This window comes from Phycodurus eques, chromosome 22 (genome assembly GCF_024500275.1).
Source record: "Phycodurus eques isolate BA_2022a chromosome 22, UOR_Pequ_1.1, whole genome shotgun sequence".
In the NCBI taxonomy this organism is placed as follows: Eukaryota; Metazoa; Chordata; class Actinopteri; order Syngnathiformes; family Syngnathidae; genus Phycodurus; species Phycodurus eques.
Window position 1 is genome coordinate 7,128,840 of NC_084546.1, and position 11,212 is coordinate 7,140,051.

General features: G+C 43.4%; 2 protein-coding genes across 2 annotated transcripts; one reads left to right on the forward strand and one right to left on the reverse strand.

Moving 5' to 3' along the window:
- The first annotated feature begins 152 nt into the window (after nucleotides 1-152).
- Nucleotides 153-9,333, forward strand: mcm10 (minichromosome maintenance 10 replication initiation factor). Its single transcript, XM_061667932.1, is given in 19 exon segments — nucleotides 153-306; nucleotides 496-537; nucleotides 784-1,041; nucleotides 1,126-1,326; nucleotides 1,488-1,628; nucleotides 1,707-1,905; nucleotides 2,014-2,101; nucleotides 2,104-2,181; nucleotides 2,274-2,441; nucleotides 2,668-2,784; nucleotides 2,984-3,174; nucleotides 3,251-3,345; nucleotides 3,500-3,613; nucleotides 3,696-4,148; nucleotides 5,432-5,559; nucleotides 6,136-6,249; nucleotides 6,334-6,479; nucleotides 7,120-7,162; nucleotides 7,387-9,333. Coding segments are annotated over 18 exon segments (2,625 nt in total). The 5' UTR covers nucleotides 153-306; nucleotides 496-530; the 3' UTR covers nucleotides 7,471-9,333.
- ucmaa (upper zone of growth plate and cartilage matrix associated a) lies at nucleotides 8,421-10,782 on the reverse strand. Its single transcript, XM_061667935.1, has 5 exons — nucleotides 10,494-10,782; nucleotides 9,806-9,856; nucleotides 9,633-9,725; nucleotides 9,228-9,326; nucleotides 8,421-8,653 (listed from the first exon to the last, which is right to left on the reverse strand). Exons 1-5 carry the CDS (start codon nucleotides 10,780-10,782, stop codon nucleotides 8,565-8,567), a joined length of 621 nt encoding a protein of 206 aa, XP_061523919.1. The 3' UTR covers nucleotides 8,421-8,564.
- Between the last annotated feature and the right edge of the window lie 430 nt (nucleotides 10,783-11,212).

Sequence of the window (11,212 nt, forward strand, 5' to 3'; positions counted from 1 at the left end):
ATGAATTTTAGTCACGAGCAAGAAGTAAATCCGAGGATGAGAGTTTTTTTTTTCAATCAAGCACATTATGAGGCACCTAAAAGTGATTTTGACAACACAGCGGGGTCCTTCGTTTAGCGCCAGTTTGGATTTTCTCCCTCGCTTTGGTGACGACAGCACCCAAAAATACTTTGTTAAACTTACAAATACTGCTCACATTAGTAGGTTTTAGTGACCAAATCGTTATAAAATAACGAGAATAAATACGTTTGGATTCCGTTTGGATAACGCCGCAGACACACAAGCTGTGAATTTGCCTCTTTGGTAGTGAGTTGTCTGTCTTCTATTCACTCGTGTCCATGTAGTCTGTGTGTAAGTGGAGGCTACCGGCTATGTTGTATCTATTCAAAGCAGCCTTAACGTTACGGTTGTAAAAATGTGTAAAATCTACTCTGTCCTCAACGTGAATTTTATTCTGACTGTTAACTTTCACTTACCCGAAGTGTCTTTCTGTAGATTGACTGCTGAACTCAGGTGGACGCTGGTCTGGAATGGATTGTAAGTACTTTAAAAAAAAAAAAATTATTTAAAGGTGATGCAACCTCAAACAGGGTAGTTTACAGGTTCTCATCTTCCTCCACATTCCAAAAAGATGCATGTTAGGTCAATTGAAGACTCCAAAAGTTTGCATAGATGTGACCGTGAACTTTGTTTGTCAAAATGTACCCTGCAATTGGCTGGCGACCAGTTCAGGGCGTACCCTGCATTTTATATGTAGATGTATTTTATATACTCTCTGTCCAGATGAAGATGATTTGGACATTTTGACAGCCCTGATGGCTGAGAATGGTGAGGAGGAGGAGAGAGAGCAGCAGCAGGTAGATGGCTTGGAGGACCTTTTTGACAACGACGGCGAGGAAGAGTACGAGGAAGGACGAGATGCGCAGCCGGAGGATGAATTGTCAGAGCTGTTTGGAGATGTAGATGATATTGAAAAAGAAGATCGAGAAGACAAAAGCAAAGCCAATGAGAGCCTGAACAGGTCCCAAGCGGAGTTACAAGGTTTGTATCCGCGTCGTTTCTCACGGGACACACATCAAGATGATGTTTTACGGACTTATTTTTTCCCCCTTTCATTCCGTTTAGATGAGTTGAGGCGGATGCAGGAGAAAATGCAGGCATTGCAGAAGCAGCTGGAGGCAAGCCAGAGCGCTTCCTGCTCCTCTTCCTCAGTGAAACCGTCAGGGAGTTCACCCACGCTGAAACCGTCGCCTCCTCGCCAGGCCACCGCCAAGCGTACCCCCGATAAGCCAGCTGCTGTGACACAGAAGATGAAGAATCAATCTGGTAAAAATGTTTCACCATTCACAGGAGTAGATAGAAAATGTAATAATATAGTTTTCCTCCGCTATATCGTGGTTTATCGTTCTTCTTGCTTACTATAAGTGAGGTAAAGGAGAATCAACAGGGATTGACTGTCATAACTGTCTGTCTCACTTGAATATCAGTGACATCATCGTCCAATCCAGTCAGAGGAGAAAACCAGAAGGTGCAGGAGTCGTCTGACTTTTTCTCCGAGCTGAGCAGCGCTGACTCTTTTAAACGCAAACCCAGAGTGGCCCACCAGGCCAAACCCAGCACTTCGCCAGGTAAACCAATAACATTCATTAAATACGCTGTCATTTGAGCGGCTCATTTATCGGTTTGTTATTATTTTTTTCTTTCAGAAGCCAGAGTACCATTAGTGGAGATTAAGATGGGAAGCTCCTTCCTGCCAGCGGAAAGCACGAGCAAGGCGGCCGCTCCTCAGCGCTCGTCTGCGACCCTCCAGAGCAGACCCGGTCCGACGTCATCGGCGGGACGGCCTAAGCTGGACTCTCTTCCTAAAGACGTGGCAATGGAGAAATACTCAGGATTGCGGCTGAGGTGGGGAAAGCTTCAAGAAGATACACCCACTCAAAATGTCTCCCCTCTCTCTTTTTTTTCCACAGGAAAGCGTCCGCTTTAAAATCCGACTTTTCGTGTGCGTTTCAGAAAGCCACGTGTTTCGTCCAGCGATATGGACCGGAAAATGGCTGACCGTCGCCTGATCCGCCTGTCGCAGGTCCCGGATTCGGCTGCAGCGCTGAGAAGCTGGAGGACAGCGACTGGGTGACGTTCGGCGTGCTGGTCAGCAAAGCAACACCGCAAAGCAGCAGCAATGTAAGTATTTGGCGCCGCTATCCTGAGATTAGATCCGATGATGCGTTGAATATTGACACATCCTTCGTACTGCAACCGCTCCGTCTACGCAGGGTAAAACATTTAGCATCTGGAGGTTGAACGACCTCCACAACCTGGACGTGTTCGTGTCGCTCTTGCTGTTCGGCGATGTCCACAAGGATCACTGGAAGACCGAGCCGGGCACCGTCATTGGAATCCTCAACCCCAACTCCATGAAACAAAAAGAAGGATACGACGGCGTAAGCAGAAACCGTAGCTTGCATAACTTTTTAATAATATGGTAACATTAGTTTTACGAACTTCCGAGGCTTCATTCACTTCCATAAAGCAGTCTTGTCGTGTCCCTGCTCACCTACGTACCAAATGATTATTCTTATTCTGGCAGTACATTGGTGGTTGACATTGTCGGCAATTGTCCTTATAATGTTTTGGAATGTAAAATCTTGTGTATTATCACACGCGAAGGTCAGCCTGACAGTGGATCACCCACAGAAGGTGTTGCTGATGGGTGACGCTCAAGATTACGGCACCTGCAAAGCCATGAAGAAAAACGGAGACCCCTGCTCTCAGCTCGTTAACATGGTAACAAATTAGCGGCCCTTTCACCAATATGTGAAAAGCTGCCGACAGTCTCGTAGCTGATGGAGAGGTGGGAAAGGTGTAGCACGTTCTCGTCTTTAATCCTGTACCTTATCGAGAGTCCTGTTATATTTGAGCACAAAAGTTTGCACACGCCTGCGCTAATAATGCATGCGTGCTCGTGCTTCTTTTCTGTTTCCAGTATGAGTGTCAGTACTGCCAGTATCACATCAAGGCGCAGTACAAGAAGATGAGTTCGAAGAGGTCCGAGTTGCAGTCGTCGTTCTCCGGAAAGGCGCCCAACAAAGTGAAGGGCGTCAGCCTCAGGGAGCGCATCTGTCAGGAAGGCTTCCACTACGGCGGCGTCTCGTCTGCCGCCTGCGCAGCGTCACTGTGAGTCTTAACGACGGCCAATGCCATGAAGTTATATTTAAAGATATTTTCATCATAAGTTCCGTATGGGTCGCAGATCTGCATCCAGACCGAAAAAAACGGGACAGACAACCCTGGACAAGCTCTTTGTGAAAGGTTCCGCTCGTCACATCCTCGAGGCTAAAATGCTCGGTAAGACCGGCTGCAGCTTCAGCAATGCCTACAATCAACAGCCGCTATTTTAAAATCCTCTCTACAGGGACTGTGGCCACATTTACACATTTGTAAAAAAAAATAAATGAAGCAAGGGAAACTGTAAAAATGAAAAGTTGTTTGTTTCTTGTAGCCATGAAGTCTGGCGAAGTTTCAAATTGTTCAAATGAATTCAAGAGCTTGATGTCAGTGCCGTCACCGGGAGCTCTGCAGCTCAAGAAGCACCTGACGCAGGGACACGCAGCAGGTACGCAACCCAGACAAATTTGTCCGGCCCGAACCGGTGGGCTCGGTCCGCTCAGTTTTTTTCCTGTCCTTCATCTCCAAAGACCTTGAAGGAGCTCCAGTTAAGTCCATCTCAGCTTCAGACCTTCTCAAGCAGCAGAAACGGAAGCAGAGGGAGTTCCTGCTGAACCGCCAACGTAGGGCGGTGGGCATCCAGGAGGGCACGGTGCCGAAGTCAACCACGTCCTCTTTAGCGACGTCCCCGAAAGCAGCTCCCGGGGTCCCGAAGACCACTCAAAGCCCCGCGACGCCGCAAACCCCCACGCTAGGCAGAGGCTTCTCAAAGGGTGAGGACGTCCTCTTTTTCGACGCCGGCCCGCCTCCCACGCCGGCCGCCGACGCTCCGAGCCTCTCAGCCACCAAGCTGGCGGCTCTGAAGAAACTGAGAGCGAAGGGGACGGCGCTGGAGAAGGAAGACCCCAACGCTGTCAAGCGGAAGAGGACGAGCAGCAGCGAGATCGGCGCCCGTGTGGAGAAGAGTCTCACCTCACCTGATGGTACCCACACGCCATTAATGCACGACAACAAACCCCTGTTATATATTTGATTACACTGTTTATTTTTTACATTTGAAAATGATTTTAAAACAAAAGTCAAATTTCATTTTTTGTAATTAGAATGAAGTGGTACTCACGTGCCAACCGTGATTTTTTTGTTTAAAAAAAGATAGTTTTTTTAATTGACATTAAAAATGGAACAAATGCACCATTAATACAATACAGTCAACCTCCGATTGAATTTAGGATGAAAATAATTTTTTTTCATTAGTATTTTCAAAAATGCATTTTCTGTTAAAATTACGTGACATTAAAAGAAAATAAGCATAAATTGAAAAAAATGAGATATATAATTTTAACTGGTACCCATGTGCCATTAATTACACGACAGTGTTTATTGTGAGGGATAAGTTCATTCTTGAAAATCGACGATGGAGAGAAACCACAGATAAAACCCCTACCACACACTTTAAAGTCATTAAAACCCATTTCAACTTATTAAAACAGACTTTTTAAAGCCTTGGTGCCTGTTTTCACTTTTTCAGTTCTCCGAATAAAGTGCAAATCGTCCTTGCTTCAAGCTGTTTAAGCTGTTTATTTGTCACTACTGGTTGAAGTTTCCTGTCAAACTGACACGTACAACCAAAGACAGTTAAACATTGTATATTTAAACATCAAAATGTTCGACCAAACCATATAATTTCATCTAGCTTAATGCTAACATATAAAGTGAAACTTCATAGAGGGGCGAATGTAAATTTGCAAAGATGTGACAGTAGTTATAAATTTTCAAACAACTGCTATTTAAGACATAATAAGCAGAAACACAAACAAAAAGCATAAAACAATACTCAATATATATATATATATATATATATATATATACATATATATATATATACATATATATATATATATATATATATATATATATATATATATACATATATATATATATATATATATATATATATATATATATATATATAGCCGTATCTCTCAATATGTCTCTGCTTTTGGGCATTGACGATTATTACTGGAGTTTAAATGGGGACCATCGCTTCTTGCTCTTAATTACGCTGCATCACTTCAAGTGAACCTCAGTGCTGCCTGCCATATTGCGGCCCAAAACACAGTACTTCAAAAAAAAAAAAAAAACGATCACTTAATATTCTGCGATGAGCAGGGCCGCGAACGACGAACCGGATATATCGGGGGAACACTGTTTTATACCGTACGCTGTTTGTGTTTCGTAACACCCGTGCTTTGATTGTCCCGTGCAGCTGAGTTCGGTGATACTGATCTCGAGCCAGCTGAGAAGAGGAAGCGAGATGAACTCGGCTACATTCAGTCTGAGGAGTTTCAAAAGATCCTCAACGCAAAATCTCTCCACGGAGCCATCCTACAGGCGGTACGGCACGCTCAAACACATCCACAAGCGTTTGTTTCTTCTCCTCCCACATTTCTCAACTGATTCAAACCATTCCTAGTATTCCAAGTCCATATTTTTTACATTAAAAAAAGAAAAAACAGACATTCAGACATTCAATAAAAACATCCTCATTTTTCACGTCCCATCTTGAAACTGTTCAGCAAATTCGGGACATCTGGGGAATGCTCACATTTTCACGATTCCACATTTTCCAAGACAACATTCCTAAATGAATGCAGACGTTTTACGTATTTTCCACCTTGCGCATTTCTTGACAGATTCTAACCGTTTGATTGAACGAACCTCGTTTAGGACACAAATGTAACTACTTATCACGTTCCCAAAACTTCCCACATTTCCTCAATACAAATCCCAAATGTAAGATATTTTACATATTTACCTCCTTAGCGATTCAAACCACTCCGACTTCAAGTCTCCCAATTCTGCATTTCCTTTCAGCCATTCAATTAAGTCCGCGACATTTCCGTTCAGTGTTGGCATTCGCACGAAATCTTTACAGAAATGTAATTCTCCAGTTTTTGCTGTCTCTCCCAGGCTGAGTATCAGCTGCAGGAGCAATACTTCGACCCTCTGGTGAAGAAGGAGCAGTTGGAGGAGAAAATGAAGAGCATCCGAGAGATGAAGTGTCGTGCCGTTTCCTGTAAAAAGGTCACAAATACCTAAGAAGCACACCAACGTCTTCCTGCCCTGGCCAAGGTTTACACATTGCGTGCTGGTTTCCTTCCCTTGTAGTGTAACTACACATATTTTAAGCCGGCGGATCGCTGCGTGGAGGAGAATCACGCGCTGCGCTGGCACGACGCCGTCAAACGTTTCTTCAAGTGTCCGTGCGGACAGAGAGCCGTCGCGCTCGACAGACTGCCGCACAAACACTGCAGGTAGGAAGTCGCTCGTAGCCGCAGCTAATGGCATTTGTCTATTAATCGACTTTACTGATTAATTCGACTTTTAAAAAAAAAAAAAAAAATGTAATACCCTGCAAAGGGAATTCTGAGATATGTTTCTCAATACATTTTACGTGTTTGATGATAATTGCTGAAAACAGAATATGTAGTCCTCATTTGTGGTGACATTAGCATTAACTGTTTTTCACGATTATGGTTTTCCTGAATTTTTTTGGGGGGGGGGGGGGTGGCTAAAAAGGCGACCGGTGACCCACTTGCCATGAGTTCCCCCCCCCCCCCCCACTACATGCGAACTTAAGCGCCGTCATTCTCATCAGCTGTTTTCCGGCGCAGTTGTGAAAATGCATCTTCCCTTCAAACAGTGCGCCGGCGTAAACACTTTAGAGTGCCTCGTTGTCGGGCTTGAGTGCACACACGCCATGGAGGGGGAGAGAATTGGGGAAAAAAAAAGTGTTAAAATCAGAAATTGGATTTTTGAGAACAGAAATACTTTCCTTTTATTTGTACTCGGGTGCTTTAAAAATATGTCTTATGCCCTGATGCTTATTGTTTCTGAAGTACAAATAATGTCCTGTATTTGCAATGTAACTTTCCATTTGTCTTACCTTTCCAGTAATTGCGGTCTGTTTAAATGGGAGCGTGACGGAATGCTGAAGGTAAAAGTTTTTCCTGGTTCATATAAGCACGTCATTATGTAAAGATATCCTATACAAGACCTGCGTCGGCAATCCCGGCTTTAAAAAGATGATAACGCTAAGACAGTCAATTTTTCTTTTAGCTCTCGTTTTGGATGTCTTTAGATTGTGTCAGTGATCTTTCTTTTTTCTTCCATCTGCACTTGGGAGGACGCAGGGATGAAATTTCTTCTTATCTCCCACAGGAGAAAACGGGACCAAAGATCGGCGGTGAGCTTCTCAAGCCGCGAGGGGAGGAGCACGGAAGGTTCCTCAGCAGTCTGAAGTAGAACAATTTGAGTTTGACTCTTTTACTGTCAGTGTCCTTTTTTTATTTTTTAAGGAATTTTAATTAAGTTCAGTAACTGATCATGGAGAACAACACGCAGTAACAGTTTGGGAGAAATTAAAGTCATGATTGATCCATTCATGACACATCATTGTATATGTCCATATTTCAAATAATATCACTGAGTTGTATCCAAAGTCCTCGAGATTATTTCAGTTTTGGGTTGTTGCCTGTGAATATTGTTTTGTCTGGGCCCCAGAAACCCAGAAGGAAATACTTGTCAGTGACTTTGTGAAAAACAGAGACAAACAATTAAGCAGCCGGCCACAGGGAATGCTTGCTTCACGGAGACAATAGATGCGTGTGTACTTGAAAAGATCTGGAAGAACATCTAAACTTGGTAATGCATCAGAAACGGTTTCATCTTTCAGTCTGGGTATTTTCCCTCGAAAAGTACGTTAAATGTGATTCTTGCCTCCTGTACGAAGACAAAAAAAAAAAACCCTCTGTAATCCTCTCCAGGTGTTGGGGCTCACGCCAACCTCCAAGTCTCAGGTGGTATCGCTGTGCTTTTTAATAGGACAACATCAGCTCATAGCAATTACAGAGCGCTTTTTGGCATTTCTCCTTCTACTTTCCACTCCGGAAAGGATTTCAGCCCGACGACTTGTGCAGCTCACCTCGTCTTTGCTATTATTCCATTTGAATACTCCAAATTCCAGGCAGCGCTGTCGTGTGTTAAATGCATCAGTGGCGCAAACTATCTTTGTCACACTGCCAATACGTAGAAGTCAATTGAAGCCGCCGCTTTCCCTCTCAGAAAATCAATTGCGTTGCGAGTATAAAGAAGTAGTTAAGTAGTTGTTAGGAAGGCCTCCGGCTAACAGTAACGGTCACCTTTTATTAAACCCGTTTGTGCATGGAAAAAGCAGTTAAAACGAGAATGTTTGACAGAGTGTTCCCTTTATTTTTTGAAAGTGTACGATGTAAAAACAATACAGAAATACACTGCAGAAAATAAATGCTCCGTGTGAGTGTTTTTAGGACATTTCAAGCTATATTAAAATATACGGTTCGCTCGAGCTGTGAACACGCTCAGTGAAACCAGTGGTATCGAGGGTAACGCCCATCGTAGTTGTACTCTCGAACTTGCTCGTTTTTCTCCCTCGTTCTTTCCCGTTGCTCTGTGGAGTTCAAGGGGAAAACACATTAAAATGAGTCAAACGTAGCGGAAATATCATTGAAAAAAACTCACGCTAATACCGTGTGATATCAGCATTACTTAAAGAAGGAAAACTTTTAAATAATACAATTTTGGATGAAAAGGTCATTCACTGCCAGTCCTCCACGTCAACATGGATATTTGAATTCGACAGCCGTCAAAGGCTGTGATGAACTTTTATCCATTTTTAAACAATATTTAAGCTACATGGGATGTAATATTGTGAAGGCAAATTGAAAAAAATACAACTCATGACTTAGGTCTCATTCGATTGCGCAAGTGTACCCTTGTGGCCCTATGACCCGTTTTAATGGACAGAGGATACATCCAACAATAACAGTACGAATATTTACTTTGAAGTGTGATTATTTTTAAACAATCCCTATTTGTTGTGCTCGACCGCTGCGTTTAATTGTCAATTAAAACTCAATGAAGTACCTAACTGCTGTTTGTCTTTGGAAAAAGTCTGAAAATCTGGAACGATATATTTTCTTCTGTATTAAGAAGATTGAATCCCACGCGGTGAAAACCTTTACCGTCGCGATCCTCTTCGGCGTAGTTCTCGTACTCGTCGCGTCGCTCCTCGTTGTACTCCCTCCGACGCTCCGAGTTTGCCCGATGCATTCTCTGCTCAGCTGGAAACAAATGACACCCGAGCGTGTCGTACGTTACCGCGTTATTCGAGGTACAGTGCTCCGCACTATCCCGTGACTCCTTCTTTAGGCCGGCGTGTGCGATGCTTCTGCTGGACGAAACAACACCCGATCGACTTAGCGGCCATCCCAGATGTTGTCGGCCACGCGTCTCACATCATCCTCTCTGTCCTAATACGCTCGAGCCAACAGTACCACCGTTCTCCGAGGGCTTCTATCCGATACGTCTGAGATTATTAATATTTTGCTTTCCCTATTTCTACTCGGTGTCCCTAACGTACAACTCACCTAGCTGCTCGTAGTATCTCACCGAGCGGCGACTGCGGCGTTTGAAAAAGTTGTCGGCGTCCGCCTCGGGCATGAAAACAGGCCGCGCTTCCACTTGAGGGTCAGAGTTCAGCAGTTCAAGGTTAGACAAAAGTTACGGGGACTTTTCCTGCGTTGCGTTTTGCGAGTATCACCTTTGAGATCCGCTGGTTTTGGGTCGTCCGCACTTTCGCCGACACCGGAAACTAAAAAAGAAATGAGTTATTGACTCCAATGAATGTATTTGTTTTCTTCATCTACTCTTGTCTATGCCAGCAATGTATAGTGACAGGCAGAAAAATGAACTTCGCTCACCACAAGTTGGGGAAAACCGCATTAGATAATTGAAACTGTTTTGGTCCTATGTGGAAAAAACATTTTGAATATTTATTGTTATATTGGAAATTTAGCAGAACAGGCTTCTGCATGTGATGAGATAATAATGTCTTTATATGTGGGGAAGCAGCTGCTGTTTTTCAGAAGACCTCGTATACTGCATTCTGTGCGTCTGCTCTCTTCATCCTCTTCCAAGGCACTTGTCGGTGTTTCCAGGGTTTAGGAAAGTAGTATAGAAAATGTAATAACAGCAAGAAAAGTGTTTCTGGAGTTGACCACTGCAGTGCAGGATTTGCGATTTTAATTATGAGGAAAACTGAGCCTTACAACATATAGTCAATGCTTATAAATACAGTGTCCCTTTATTTATGTCAAGTCTGAAATGCAGGAAGACTGTACGGCAGGTAAGAATTGTTTCCGCCTTGCACATTTAATGACATCTGCTTGGAATCCTCAAACGATCTCGTGCACCCACCGACAGACAACCCGCTCGCAGAGGGTACTCACAAGTGAGGACGAGGAGGGTGGCGAGGCAAGCCACAGCGATGACCGGACTTCGGGACATCTCGGAGAGCGAGCTCAGACCGCCGACAGAACTTGGGAGCACTTTGCTCCGAATGGGCGATGTGCAGAGAAAAGTAAGAAGGGCGGACGAGGGGAGGGAGGAAGAAAGTGGGAGGAGAGGAAGTCTTGGTGAGCAGGGACCGGTAGTTCTTCCAAGGGACCAGGCTGGATACAATGTGAAGTAACCTAATATTTTCGGAGGTAGATGATTACATAATCTAAATGTATGCATGCAAGGAATTCTTACTAATATGACAGAATAAGTCGATACTTTTGGATTTTTTTTCTTCTTCTTAAAATGTATTTTGGCAATAACTAAACAAGAAAAATGTAAAAAAAAAAAAAAAAAAACATCTCTGCATATACACTAAAATAAAGAACAAACAGCACAGGATACATTCGAAAGTTAAATCCCCACACGTTACCATTACTCTGTATCAGATATAAAATATACTCTGGTAACAAAACTTTAGTTTTCGGGTGACATTTTAGGATGATTGTCAGAGGAGTGAAACACTGAACAGTTGGACGTGCATTCAAAATGTAAGGGCAAAGTCATATTAAGTTCACCTGCAAAGGTTAAAGTGCATTTTAGGTTCATACTAAAATGTCACCCTAAAGCTGAATATATGCTACTTTTTGACAGTAGCGTATAATACAGT